Raw genomic sequence first — 14232 nt, forward strand, 5'->3', positions numbered from 1 at the left:
GGGGGAAACAAAAAAAAAAAAAAAAAAAAAAAAAAAAGAAATGGAAGAGCTGACGTTTTTTCTTTCTTTCTTTCTTTCTTTAAACGAAAAATCTCCGGAGGGTTTCTCCCGACTACTGTGGGAATGATTTTGTTGCCCCTGCTTCTTCTTCCTCTTCTCTTGTTGTTCTTCTTTCTTCTTCATCTTCCAAAAGAATCCTGTCCTTTTGAGCGAGTTGTGCAAAATGAGCTTCCGCCGCCGGACGAAAGGCATGCAAGAGAACCGACCCTGCCACTCCCACATTAATTGACCCAACCGAGGGGTTCGGTAAAGGAACTGAAACAAATTGATGAGGAATACTCCATTCCCCTGCGAGACTCCTTAAACCTTGTGATTCTGAACCCAAAATTAACATTGGACCACAATGATCTTTTATTTCTTCTCCCTCTTCATGGTTTTTTTTAGCCTCATTTAAACTATGTAAACGTTTAGCTACTGTAAAAGCAGATTCAGCGTTTTGAGAAGGCACTGCAAGTAATGGTAAAAGTTTATGATCCATAGCGATATCACTTAAAACTGAAATTGATACAGAATGTGTTTCAAATAATTTTATTTTTGGTGAGAAAACAGCACCACCACTTGCACGTAAAACTTTTTCATTATATAAATCAACACAATCGTTAAGAAGAATACTTTCAAATCCCATATCTACTGCAGCTTTAATAAGTAAACCAACATTACTAGGAATTCGTAAACCGATTAAAACTAACATGGAAGATAATCGTGTAAATTTTTTCTCTCCCAAGTAATTTTCTAGTATTGGAAATGGTGGAATTGAAAATTCTGCAGCATAACCGTCCGCACGTTCTGCACTAAGTAATTTTCTATTAATTTCAACAGGTGAACAACGAACGATACAAGTAGGAAGATCTTCTTCCAGACACCACGCTGGAACTGAAGGTTCAGTATCTGGAACATAAACGACATTTGGAACAATTTTGTATTTTCGCCAAATACATTTAATAGCATCAGAACCACCAACTACACATGCACTATGAGTTTGTCGAAAGTTTCGATTTTCACGAATTAATTTAGTTGAATTCCACATTTGTCTACCTGTAAGAGATATATTAGGAGATATCTGAGCAGATTCATCCAGAGTTTGAAGTACAATAGGTTCACCCTTTTCACTTTTCTTTCCACGGTACATTTCTTGAAGTGCAAGAGGAGCTTCACGAAGAGAGTTTGGATGAACACTGCGGCAGCGCCGCAAGACTCTTGCAAGGAACATTATATATATATATATATATATACGTATATATGTATATATAAAGCCCCCTTTGCACACACCCAGTCACGTACACACCCCAGAAAAAAAAAAAATACAAATCTAAGAATAACAACAAGAATAATATTAAAAAAACAAAAAAACCAAACTTCCAAAACCAATGGTAAACGCAAAAAAAAAAAAAACAGGTAAATAAATCCTAACCCAGACAAAAGTTCCACACACACACACACACACAGAAAAAAAAAAAAAAAATAAAAAATAAACACAAGCACTAGAAATGGTAATAAACCTTTTAGAAAAATTTCTAACGAAAATTTGGATGCGTACGATGACCGCGACTCCACCCTCCTGTTGCAGTTCCTGCCCGGGAAATTCTTACATCTTCCATACCATCACTCTCTCGATCCAGTGCTTCACGAAGTTCCCTCGGAAGTACATCATGTGTAAAATTATCCCATTCACTCTCTTTTCCTGATGTAATATTTTTTTCACGAGTTTCTAATCGTGATCGTCGACGTTCCATTCGTCTTTTGCGTTCTTGACCTTCTTGAATAACTCGTTGAAGTGTCAAATCTTGTCTAAATTCTTTCTTTTCACGACTTTTTCTCGTAACTAGATAATCAGCTCGATGATGCCATTGAACATAAGTTTCCTGTAGAAATTTTTCAGTTTTCCTTTGATCTTCAGTTAATAACCAACAAAAATCTTCTGATGCACGTTTTTCCACTCTTTCATGTAATTCTCTACTCCACATAATTCCAGATGAACTTGTTCCTGATGATTGATTTCGTAAGCCACATCGAAGACGTTCTTGATCATTTATATAACAAGCTAATATTTCAGCATCACGAGTTGGGGGTAATAAAAAATATAATTCCGCATAAAACCATTCAAGACGAGGAATACATTTAATTTCCTCTGCAAGTGCCATTACTTGTCCGATAAATGCATACTGTGCTGCATGATTTAAAAAAGAAAATAACTTTCCCACATACAGTTCTTCATGTTCTTCCACATTGGAATGGGGAATAAGATGCCACCCTAATGGAGCCGTCTTCCACATGGAGGGCACTAACGCCCCAACGGAAGGAAATGATGCGGCAACGAGAAGAGTCCGTTGAAACATAAATAAATAAATAACTAAATAACTAATCAACTAACAACACTCCCTCTACTCCCTCTCCTTATAATTGATTGGATTGTTAAAGCATGGGGGATAAAGAAAAACAAACAAACAAACAAACAAACACATGAACGCGGAAAGGAAACCCTCCTTCCTATCCTCTTCCCCACCCCTCCCCCCTCTCAAATATAAAAAAGAAGGAAGGAAGGAACTTCACATAGTAATGGACGGCTGATCACAAATGATAAAAAAAAAAAAAAGAGAAAAAAAGAGATAACAGTAGAAGAAGAAAAGAAAAGAAAAAAAAAAAAGAAATAATAATGCAAAAAATTAAGAAGAAAAACAAAAACAAAAAACATATCTGAGAAAAATATACAGCAACAGAAAAACTATAACCGAGTTTAAAAAGGATACCATTATTCAATAAAATCAGTTTTTTTTCTTTTCTTTCTTTCCTTTAAGAAAACATCATCAACCACCACCACCACAACAACAACTACCACCAATATTCACTGCCAAGAAAGAAAAAAAGGGGTAATATTATATTTTAGAGAATACCCCTTTCATCACATAGAGGAACCAATACACGTTGGACAGAGATTTAGACTGTCGCGAACATAGGTTTCACACACACTACATCGCACACATTGACAGGAACTACATTGCCAAATACTTCCTCTTTCATTACAAACTATTTTTCGTTGACATAACGAACAAGGACTGTAAAGAAAAGTTTTTTCCTTTTCCTTTTCCATACCAGATTTATATTCTTTTGAAGGGGCACAAAGTTCATTTTGTGCAATAAAAGTGGTATGTATCAATGGGACACTACAAAGTAATAACTTACAGAGTGGACAGGTGGAAGGAATAGAAGTTTGTATTAATCCACACTGAGGACATGCGTAATACTTAAGATTTTGATATTCTTCTCCTTCTTTTTCTTTTCCTTCATGCTCCACATAAACTGGAAAACCTATTTGTATCATCCACTGTTTTCCTTCACTAGAAATATTATTTTTCTCAGGAATGGCAAGACGATGTAAAATTTCTGTAAGGTGATCATAATTCATAGGAGTATATAATGTTCCACCCGTAGCTAAAGCGGCTTCATGAAAAACATGAACAGCCCCACAGAAGGAAATAACATCTACACGTACATGGAGTTGACTGACTATCTTAAGAACAAGAAAAACATCATGAGGGTCAATAAGCGTAACAGAAGATGAGATAAGAATAATACGAAGTTTTGCCAAAGGTTCTTCTCTTGTTTCTTTACTACTTGTAGCTGTATTACCTGAATTTGTCTGTCGAACTCGTTTTGTAATACGTTTCATATCTACAAGTTCTGAAAGTGAAAGACGTAATCCATTTTCTAATGACATTGCCCCTGAACCACCAAAGAGGAAATACTGAACTTCTAATGCCTGTATAATCTCAGAAGCATTCGTTGTGCAGGAGTTTAGACGATGGGCCACCCCATCCCGCATAGTCACCACCGCAAGAGAAGCCAATGGATTACTATCAAGATATTCATGAACAAATCGATTTAATTGAGGACGCAAAGCAAGCAGTCGTGTAGGAAGATAATCTGCAGAACTATTGACCGCATCACTACCATCAAGAAGTAAAACAGTCTTGAGCATTATCTATTTAGAATACTTCCAAAAATTTGGGATTCTTCCTTTTTTTTTTTTCCCCACCCCACCCTCTCCTTTGTATTAAAGAAAAAAAAAAAAAAAAAACCAAAAAAAAAATAAGAAAGAGAAAAACAAACAATCTATAATGATGATAATCAAAAATAAGTTTAAACAGAATCAGGAATATATGAACCTGACAACAAATAAAGGTTGTTTTTTTTTTTCTTTTCTTTGTTTTTAAATACCTCACCCTTCTTATTCCCTTCCTCCACACACCCAAGTAAAGGAGAGAGAGAGAAATAAAAAATAATACACGATATGAATATATATATACATATATATATATATGAGAAACAATGAATTTCGCTTTTTTTTTTTTTTTTTGTTAAAAAATCTTCTTCACTATTTCTTCATTATATTTTATTTTTGCAATAATGACAACCACACATGAATCCGCGTTTTTCAAGTTCTTCTGATCTCTCCTTATACCCCATGTGTTTCAGTTGAGGGTAATAATTTATAGTTAACTCTTCCCCACTTGTTACTCCTCTTATTGTTTTTAATTCTCCTGTCATAATATCTTCTGCAATATTAGCATTACAGGAATGATTTAACATGGATCGTGGAAGATGTAATTCAATACAATTTTCACGATGAAAACAATTTGCCGTTACTCGTGCTAACGTTCCAATCATTTCTTCATATGTAATAGATGTCGTCGTATGACAAGAACGAGTAAATCGTTCATAAATTTCAAGAAATGAACTTGAAAGAATTTTTGGACTAAATAGTAAACGACCAGAAAGAATACGTAATTCACTTAAAGCAGATGGAATAACTTGTTGTTGTAAAGAAACAGCTAATACACGTAACATCAATAATTGTGCAGCGGCAGCATTTTTTTCTGTACTACTATTAGAATTTTTCATTTGTGTATAAATATCCAGTTCAAGGGCTTGAAAACCTTCTAAATAACATGTACGGCTATGATAAAGAGAAAGGGCTATGGTTCTACAATCTCGACTACAATACTCTTCATGACATTTAGGATTTGTACAGGTAAAGAAACGTTCAGGTAATGGTTGTGCACAGAGAGCACAAAGACCATCATCAATGGAATATCGTAACCATGGATGAGCCCTACGAATAATAACACTTCCCTCCTTAAGAGATTCCTTCGCTACAATACCACGTCCAATCCCTGTATCTATTTCCCTTACTTCACACTTCTCATGAAGATATGGATATACATAGAGGTGAAGATGGGAACTATCTGCTGGATAAGTACCAACTTGGAATTCTGGAAAGTGATGAATCGCCTCATAACAACGCTGTTGATGTCGACCAGATAACTGCAGTACTTGTCCAGCGGTATTGTAGTCAGCTAAGGCAAAATAGGGTTGTCCAAGTCCAAAGTAGGCGTTTCCACGAAAGAGAAAAGCTTCAGGTGGAGTTCTCGCACCAAGTGCATCTATAACATTATGACAATGTTGTTTAAGAGCAACAGCACCTGCAGAAAATTCCCTTTTCATTTCAGTGTTATCGCCTCTCTTTTCTCTCTTGTTCTTTTTCTTTCCTGTTATGATTATATTATTATTATTATTATTATTTCCCTTGCCTTCCTCTTTTCCCTATTCCAGGTAAACGAAGATAGGTTAGAAGAAATACAAGAAGAAATAACTATAGAAATGATAAAAAAAAAGAAGGATAAACTTCTTTTACAGTGAAGTTTCGTTCTTTTTTTTCCCTTCCCTCCCCCTCTACGCAATTGTAGAGAGATATGCCACTCTTTCGCTATCTTTTTCTTTTTTTTCTTCTTCTTCTTTTGGTTCTCTCTCTCTCTCTCTCTCTACATACACCCTCAAACACAATAACAAGAACATTATCATCATATCATCTCAAAAGAGACCAGAGAAACTCTCACCACCAGACGTGTTTATTGCTCCACACCTTTTCACGTTCTTCTTCCATCCAACTCCGCTGACGCCGCATTAACGCCTCGTAGCGACGAAACTCTCTATTTGTCGCCTCAAGCCGGGCGGTGTTAAGAGCCACCAGACGACTAATAACAGTTCCCACACCTACGCCTAATAAACCACCCACAAATAAACCGGAAACACCAAGTCGAAAAGCGAGGGTCATATCTCCAAGAATCCACCATGGTAAGATTCCAACAGTTCCACCAGACATTGCAAATCCAATAACATAATTTAATGTACTGCGTTGTTTGGCATCATGAGGTGGGAGTAAACGATACTTTACCCAAGTGGCTATCCAATCTCCAATAGAGAAAGCACATGCGAATAAAAAACAATTACCACCCCATTTCACAACATTGGCAAATACAGACATATTTAAAATCGATAAAATACCTACACCAGAGGCTTTTAAAAACTGTACATCCACATTCATAGCTTGAATAGCTTTTATTGTACCTTGCACTATACCCATGGCAATACCACACTTTGTGCTAAACCAAATAACTGAAGGTGGAGAGTTTAAAAAGGGATCGAGACCATAAAAATCTATATGCGGACGATATTCATTCGCTACCTTTGTAATGGGTTGTCCAGTTTCTACAGATTCCATAAATACTTTCCATGGAGTTGTTAAACCAACTTGGCGACTAGTCTGTCGATTATCTCCAATCTCCATAGCATCATCTTCTTTCATTTGCCGATGACGGGCTTCCACCTTTTGTCGTGCTAGCGTCTCATCTAAAGGTTCAGCCCAACCAAGTTTACGACGAACCCATTCAAAAGATCCAATAATATCATGTGTTTCTTCCACTCGTCTACGCCGCTTTACTTCTTGAATGGCTTCTCCAACATCCAGTTCTCGTCTATATTTTGTTTGCCAGAAATTTGGGGCTCGACGTTCTTCTTCTGTGAGAGGTGTACCATCAATGGAGACATTTTTATCCTCCAACCACGCCGGTGGACGGGAGTGTAAATCCGGTCCAACCATGGAAACACCAGAGTATTCCTGCCGACCACCCTCATCTCGAATGTAATTCCACACATATTTAACTAAATCTCCAGGGTTAAAATATACTTCGCCACCACCAGCACTTGTGTATTGTGTACCAGTCTCTTTGGGACGATTAAATCCCATAAAGGGCATACCAGAAACGGTTTCATTCGATGAAGTTTGTTTACTTCCCTCCATATTCCTGCATAAAAAACAACAACAACAACAACAACACTAACTATAAAGAGATGTCACAGTAGTATTAGTGAAAGATGTAATGATATTATGATGATAATGATATGTCTATTTCCAATATTTTTCTCCCAAGTATGAGTCTACGTTAGTCTACTTTGTAAGAAGAAGAAAAACAAAAAAACCTAATGGTGCCTTTGCAAGGTTACGGAAATGACTTGTAATAAAATTCCTGAAAACAGTTTCAAGAATAAATAACAAAACGGATCTCCACCCCTCACTTAAATGAATTCCAAAGAAAAAAAAAAGAAGATAAGAAGATAAATAAAGAATAACCAATAATAAGTAGAATAAAAAGTGAAAAAAAAAAAACACAATAGTTGGTTTTGTAAAATCTGAGAATAAACTAGATTTCCATTTATGAACTGAAGATTACATAAAAAAAAAAGAGAGAAGGCAAGTAAGTGAGTAGCAACAAATAGAAAAAAAACATCATCATCATCCACATCATCAGAGAGTCAATCCACATACAAACCTTGCATCCATCGCCGTGCTTTATCCTTAAACATAGCAGGATTATCTTTCATCATCTGTGCCGCCTCCTTTGAGGTTCCATGTAGAGGATCATCGGGATTGGGATCTTGAAATAGCAATTCAATCATAATAATAATATCCCGTAGACTAAGTGTTGGCTTCCATTCTGTTTGAAAGCTCAAACACACACCCCATTCTTTCTTTAAAGTTTGTTTCACTCCTCCCTCACCTTCAGTAAAGGCATCTCCCTCAATATTTGGATGCCAAATACGATGAGGGCCTAAATACCGAACCTTTGGACCTTCAAACGGGTAAGCCTCACGGAACTCTAAAAGAAATTCAAATAAACCACCATGCCAGATAGATGGATAGGAGGGTTTCACCGTAACTTTCATTCGAAGTATATTATGTGGATCAGGAATCTCCACTTTACTGCGGATTCCATCTAAATTATCCAAATCATTTTTAAGACGAAGAATTGCCACAGGTTCACTACTCATCGCTAAATGACCACCACCAGTACTACCATTACCACCGCTACTATTACTATTATTATTATTACTGTTGTTGTTGCCTTGACTCTGAGCACTGGCGTCGCGTGCCTCAGCCTGTTGTTTTTTGATCCGAGAAAGCATCTTAGTATCTGTCCTTTATCCAAAAAAGTAAATAATAATAATAAAATAAATATTTTTAATATTCTGATGGTGTTGTATTATCCAACAAACCCGGTTCTTCTTATCTATCCCTCTTCCTTTCTAACGAGAGATTAAGAATCACTATCGAATGGACTTTGAAAGAAAAAAAAGAAAAAAAAGAAAAAACAAAAACAAAAAACAAAAACACACACACCAATACGAAAGAGTTCAGAGTGTATACAATTAAATAATTTCGTTTACCGTTAAATTCCATATATACACAGAAAGACCCACGTACAGACACACACACACACACACAGAGAGAGAGAGAGAATGACGTATTAAATATATATATATACCCACCCACCCATCCATCCACACTTACAGTGTGGATGATACATTCTCTTTGCGTAAATACAGCACATTCAAAAAGTAAAACGAAAATAAAAAAAAAAAACAACGAGAGTACACAATAAACATTGGGTGATAAAAAGAAAACAACAGAATGAAAACAAAGCAAGAGGTACAGATTTGAAGGGCACATTAAGGTTTGAAAATGAAGAATAATCCCTTTTCATTTTTATTTTCATTATTCCCCTTTTATTTTTTTTTTTTTCCCCTTTCCACTTGATATCACATAAACATATATATATATATATATTCTTTTTTTTTTCTTTGTCTTATTGCTTTCTTCATTCTTTTATCTAAGGGCCAGTTCATCACGGAGGGAATTATCTACTTCTACACCTTTACCGTTTTGACCTGAGCGGTGATGTGAGTTGGCATCAGCGTAAAGACCATGACGACCATTTCGCCCCTCTCGCTCTCCAGAAGGGGGAAAACAACGCCAAAATCTAATTGTTTCATCTCCTGCTGCGGAGACCACGACTTCTCCATCCGTTGACATACACATATGGAGAACACGTGAGGTGTGTCCTGTTAAATCCACCACCCTTCGCATGGTTGGATACTTCCAGATGGTTAATCGGTTATGTGAAAAACCATGTGAACTGACAAGTTCTGTCCCACTTAGATTCCACAAAACCCCACAAACTTGACTTTCAGCGTTAAAATGATTAATGCATTCACCAGTAGAGGTATTCCAAAAGCGTAACATCTTATCTTCTGAACCACCACCACTTGCGAGAAGATTGTGTTGAATAGGATTCCATGCAATTGCTTTTACAGCCGCAGTATGTTTATTAAGACGTAATGCAGGTTTAGACCTGGTGGAGAAACTGCGACTATCCCATATAAGTAATTGATTATCATTACCTCCACTTGCCAGACGAACCCCATCTGGGGACCATTTTAATCCACATACAGTTTGATGATGACCTCGCATAGTCCACGAGCTAAGTGGATCTCGAAGGTCATCAATACGGATGGTGGAATCTTTGCTTCCAGTTGCGAGATTGTTACCATTCCAAGAAATTGCTCCAACTCTATCAACATGTTGGTAAAGTCTACGAGTAATACGTTGCATTTCTACATCCCATATTTCCACAGATCCATCATCAGTACCAAGGGCTAGAAGATTACCATCTTCATTCCAACAAACACCACAGATAACACCATTAGGTGGTCTTTGAGAAGGAAGTTGAGTAATACTACATGTTTTTGCATCCCATAGATAAACAGAACCTTGTAAACCAACAGCAAGTACATCTTTTGCAGACCAATCCATAAGTTGAAGATAAAAATCATCAATCATATCTGCAGCATCAAGAATACGTTCAGGAGCTCGTGCAATTACGCGAAAAGAACTTGAACGAAAATTTCTTGCTCGATTTTCTTCAAATATAACACCCAATGATTTTCGGTATTTTTCTTCTTCAGATTCAGGTACATTCTGTTGTTGAAAAACTTGATTATGAATACCGAGAACTGTAGACTGCATTTCCGGAAAAAGTGTACGAACAAGTTTACTGGTATACGGCTCTGTTCCAAGGTTTGGTGTATCTAAAGGACTACTTTCCATTGTGTGTTTTCGTGCCTTACTTGCACTTCCACCCCCTCCACTAATAATACCACCACTCCCAACCGCAGAAGCACTCCCAAGACCAACAGCCGCAACACCGCGATTAGGTGAGGCCATAAGTGAAACTGAACCTCCACGCCGATCGGGACTCGCCTGCAGTGGGGTAACATTCTCTTTAGTGGTGAGATAGAAATGAGACATGGCATTATCTTGAGAGCGGCGATCGGAGATGAAGCGATCTGGCGTAGCGACGGGGGTGCGCAGTCGCGGGGAGGATGGGTCGGTGTGCAACCACGGTGAGGATCGCAGTGGACTATTAAAGGAGGCGTCAAGGTCCATTGCAATTACTGATAACAGAAACAAGAATAAGAATTATTATAAAAAGGTACAAACTACGGTAGATCCTCTTTTTTTTTACTTTTTAATTTTTTTTTCGTTTTCTTTTCTTTTTCTTCTCTTTGACTCACACGCAGCTTGAAGTAGTACAAGCAAACAAACTCGATTGTCTAATTATATATATATATATATATATATATATATATATATATATATATATATATTTCTTCTTTTACCGCTTTAATAGTGACTTTGCTTACTCCAATTTAATGGGAAAGTACGATTAGGTAAAGGAAAAAAAATATATATATAACTGCTGACCCAAACACCACTACTTTTTTTTCCCTTCCCTTTTCTTTCCTCTTTTGAATACTGTGTTTTCTTTGTCGTTTCGGTTTTGCTCCTCCTCTTCTTCTTCCTCTTCCTCCTCCTCTGGACCGAACGAGCCGCTGAGGACGACGAGTAATGGGCCACTGGGCAACTGTGTGTGTAGCTGAAAAGCCAAATTGCCAGAGAGCTGAAAACAAACTATGGGCGCCCTACAATAATAAAGACCAAAAGAAAAAGAATAGAAAGGAATAGAAAAGAATGGGGGTAAAAAAAAAAAAAAACAACAAAACAACTCTAGCCGTAGAATTTCATTCATTTTTTTTTTAAATGTTTTATTTCAGTACACCTCTTCTTCTTCTTTTTCTTCTTCCGTCCTCACCCATAAAAACAAACAATCAAATAAAAAAAATAAAAAAATAAATAAATAAGCAAACAACAGCAAGAGTATTAATATAATACAATACAATACATCTCCAGAGAGAAACACACCCTTCCCAGTGTATTTCATCTTGTAGAAGGAGTACAGACATGAAGAGATTATACTTTATGTAACCTCTCTAAACACCTTCGAGCTTTCCATTTTAGTCTTACCACTACTTCTACAGCATGGAGAAAGTCAACAATAGGCATAAGGGCATTTTCTTCAAAAAATTCACCAAGTGACATAAACCGGGTGTTTCGTACATGAAAATCAAGATCATCTAATTTACCATCTTTACTTAGACGAACAAGTGATGACGCAGCTAGAATGGCAATTTCCTCAAAAGCATCTCGGATACAATGTGATACCTTCTCTGGAAGCGAGGAAGTATCACAGCATGCCACGTTTTGGATTAAAGAACTCACACCATCCATGTCATTAGTATTATTATTGTTATTATTATTATTATTATTATTATTATTATTATTATTATTATTATCATCATTGTAGTAAGTGAGTTCATCCTCTTCATTAAACTCGTCATTCATCAATGTATCGCCTCTTGCAATAGCCATAGCCATTCTGGAAGGTGAAGGAACACAATGATCTCTATACTGGTTTCCTTTCTCTTTCTTCAATCCCAACCTTTTCAATTGTTCCTTCACTAATGTATACGCATCTTCTGCGTTAGCGTTTAACACCTGTGTCGCCTGGAAAAGCTCCAAGACAGAATGATGAAAAAAAGAGAGTATACCCGTGGGAGCATCAAGTGGTTCAAACGACAAGTTTTTTCGATGTATGACTTTCATAAATAATGAGGCGTAAAGATCAGCACATTCTGCAAGTATTTCCCGTTTTTGTTGAGGTACATCAAGTATGTCTATAATATACCTTAAATTTGCACGAATAAGAGGAATAGCCGCAGTGCGCAGAGTTGAACAGACCTGTCGACATACTAAGAGCCCATCTAAAGTTAGATATTGAAGTACAATAGTCCATGGTATTTCTCGTTTAGAGAAAGAGTTATTTCCACTTCTTCTTGGGGATGTCGTTACGACAGAGTCTTTTATCACAGAAGATCCCACCGCAGTAGAGGGATGTCTAGAGTAACTTAGCACCTGCTGCGGTGTTGGAATTACCGAGCAACCAATGATAGAGACAGATGAGGAAGGCGAATAAGAAAAAGACGAAGGGGGATGATGAGAAAGATTACTAACATTAACACTATTAGTAGTAGTAGTAGTAGTGTTAGCAGGAGCAACAGCAAGAGAAGGCATCTTTACAAAATGTTTCGTTTGACTTCTTCGCCCTGATGATGAGGAAACAGTGGTAGAATGCTGTTTGATCTTGCTAGGATGAATAGATTCCTGTTTCCCTGATGGAGAAGTGGAGAGCCAGTCTGTCATTTGGGGTTTATTTCGTCTATTAGGTGAAAAGAGTGAACGTTTAGGGGACGCTTGAATAAATGAAGAACGTTGCTGTGATTCTAATGTATGATTAGCCCGATCTATATAACAGGTTGAACAGTAGTCATTATTATTCCATAAAGGGGTGAAAAGTTCACATGCTACACGAATACGTCTTGGTGAGGAAGTACCATTCTTCTTGTAATGTGAAGGAGAAGAAGAGGAGTTGTGAAATCGTTTAAGAGAGAATGATGCTTTTTGTGGAGTTGTGTGCTGAACCTCTCGAGGATGGGCATCTTTTCTTCGATGACAACGACAACATAAATTAGGATTTCCCCAGGAACTGAGGAAATCATCACATGCTTCTACCATTGGATGATAACGTTGGTCTCGCTGTGGTTTCCACTGACGTGGATCGGCATAATAATATGTTGATGTATATGCAATGTTATTTGGCATATTTTCTTTTTCTTCCACTGTTTCATTATTGTAAACATGTGGACTTCTCACTATACTAGAATGTGATGTTGAGAGTGGGAATGATTGTTGTGATGCTTCTTGTAAAGGACGACGGCGGAGTCCTTCTCTGGGTGTTATCATTCCCTCCTGGAGTTGTTCTTGCCGTGTTGGGGTAAACAATCGATGTTGTGATCGCACCGCACCGCAACGAACACATCGTCGTGGATTTAACCAAGATTCCCTAAACACACACGACGATAATAGTTTTGTTTTTTTTGTTTTTGTTTTTGTTGTTTTTATTGTGTGAGACTCTTGTTGTTGATATTGATATTGATATTGATATTGTTGTCGATGATGTGAAGAGGATTCTTCTCCTTCTCCTTCTTCTTCCCATTGAGAGGAATACATTTTATGAGGATCCACAGATGTGAGGACTGTGGCCTCCATAGATGGAGATGATGTCTCGGCAAACATTACCCCTCCTCTTTTCACCTGAATTCCTTTTTTCTTTTCTTTCATTTCCTCTTCTTTTTCTTCTCTTTCTTCTTGTTGATTCTCCTTCTCAACATTTTCCAATGTTTGTGGAGAAAGAAGAAAGACCACACGACTACGGGTGCCGGATGGGAGATCGGCTATTAAATCCGCAATATCTTCCTGCGGGTCGAGTACGATACCGTGAAGACTGAGCAGCAGCGCACTTTCCCGCATCTGCAGCTGCAGCCGCTGATGGACGGTCTTCACTGCAGTCCGCGCGGTTGCGGTGAAATGACCATCACTTCTCTTCTCTAATGGAATCGTAACGGTAAAGGCTTTCTGTCGTTCTTCTTCAGAGAGCCGCAGATCCCGCGGGGGGTTCGTCAAGTAGAGAATCCGTACATCCATCCCCCCTTTTTTTTTCTTTTCTCTTCTCTTCACTATAGTAATATATATATATATAT

The 14232-nt window shown here is 37.4% G+C and overlaps 8 protein-coding genes across 8 annotated transcripts; all 8 read right to left on the minus strand.

The window, feature by feature from the left end:
- Positions 1-112: 112 nt before the first annotated feature.
- Positions 113-1270, minus strand: TM35_000152380 (uncharacterized protein; the record flags this gene model as incomplete). Its single annotated transcript, XM_029025890.1, has 1 exon — positions 113-1270. The coding sequence occupies one exon, from the start codon at positions 1268-1270 to the stop codon at positions 113-115; it is 1158 nt and encodes a 385-aa protein (XP_028882873.1).
- A 304-nt stretch (positions 1271-1574) lies between these two features.
- TM35_000152390 (uncharacterized protein) lies at positions 1575-2396 on the minus strand (the record flags this gene model as incomplete). The annotated part of the gene is made up of 1 exon (XM_029025891.1): positions 1575-2396. One exon carries the CDS (start codon positions 2394-2396, stop codon positions 1575-1577), a length of 822 nt encoding a protein of 273 aa, XP_028882874.1.
- Positions 2397-2959: 563 nt separating this feature from the next.
- On the minus strand, positions 2960-4036 carry TM35_000152400 (DNA repair and transcription factor protein, TFIIH complex, SSL1 subunit; the record flags this gene model as incomplete). The annotated part of the gene is made up of 1 exon (XM_029025892.1): positions 2960-4036. One exon carries the CDS (start codon positions 4034-4036, stop codon positions 2960-2962), a length of 1077 nt encoding a protein of 358 aa, XP_028882875.1.
- Positions 4037-4443: 407 nt separating this feature from the next.
- Positions 4444-5562, minus strand: TM35_000152410 (SET and MYND domain-containing protein; the record flags this gene model as incomplete). Its single annotated transcript, XM_029025893.1, has 1 exon — positions 4444-5562. The coding sequence occupies one exon, from the start codon at positions 5560-5562 to the stop codon at positions 4444-4446; it is 1119 nt and encodes a 372-aa protein (XP_028882876.1).
- A 388-nt stretch (positions 5563-5950) lies between these two features.
- Positions 5951-7198, minus strand: TM35_000152420 (uncharacterized protein; the record flags this gene model as incomplete). Its single annotated transcript, XM_029025894.1, has 1 exon — positions 5951-7198. One exon carries the CDS (start codon positions 7196-7198, stop codon positions 5951-5953), a length of 1248 nt encoding a protein of 415 aa, XP_028882877.1.
- A 512-nt stretch (positions 7199-7710) lies between these two features.
- On the minus strand, positions 7711-8361 carry TM35_000152430 (ubiquitin-conjugating enzyme E2; the record flags this gene model as incomplete). Its single annotated transcript, XM_029025895.1, has 1 exon — positions 7711-8361. One exon carries the CDS (start codon positions 8359-8361, stop codon positions 7711-7713), a length of 651 nt encoding a protein of 216 aa, XP_028882878.1.
- A 700-nt stretch (positions 8362-9061) lies between these two features.
- Positions 9062-10681, minus strand: TM35_000152440 (putative cell division cycle protein; the record flags this gene model as incomplete). The annotated part of the gene is made up of 1 exon (XM_029025896.1): positions 9062-10681. One exon carries the CDS (start codon positions 10679-10681, stop codon positions 9062-9064), a length of 1620 nt encoding a protein of 539 aa, XP_028882879.1.
- Positions 10682-11545: 864 nt separating this feature from the next.
- TM35_000152450 (uncharacterized protein) lies at positions 11546-14176 on the minus strand (the record flags this gene model as incomplete). Its single annotated transcript, XM_029025897.1, has 1 exon — positions 11546-14176. The coding sequence occupies one exon, from the start codon at positions 14174-14176 to the stop codon at positions 11546-11548; it is 2631 nt and encodes an 876-aa protein (XP_028882880.1).
- Positions 14177-14232: the final 56 nt, after the last annotated feature.

This window comes from Trypanosoma theileri (assembly GCF_002087225.1).
Source record: "Trypanosoma theileri isolate Edinburgh chromosome Unknown TM35_Tth_15_V1, whole genome shotgun sequence".
NCBI lineage: Eukaryota > Euglenozoa > Kinetoplastea > Trypanosomatida > Trypanosomatidae > Trypanosoma > Trypanosoma theileri.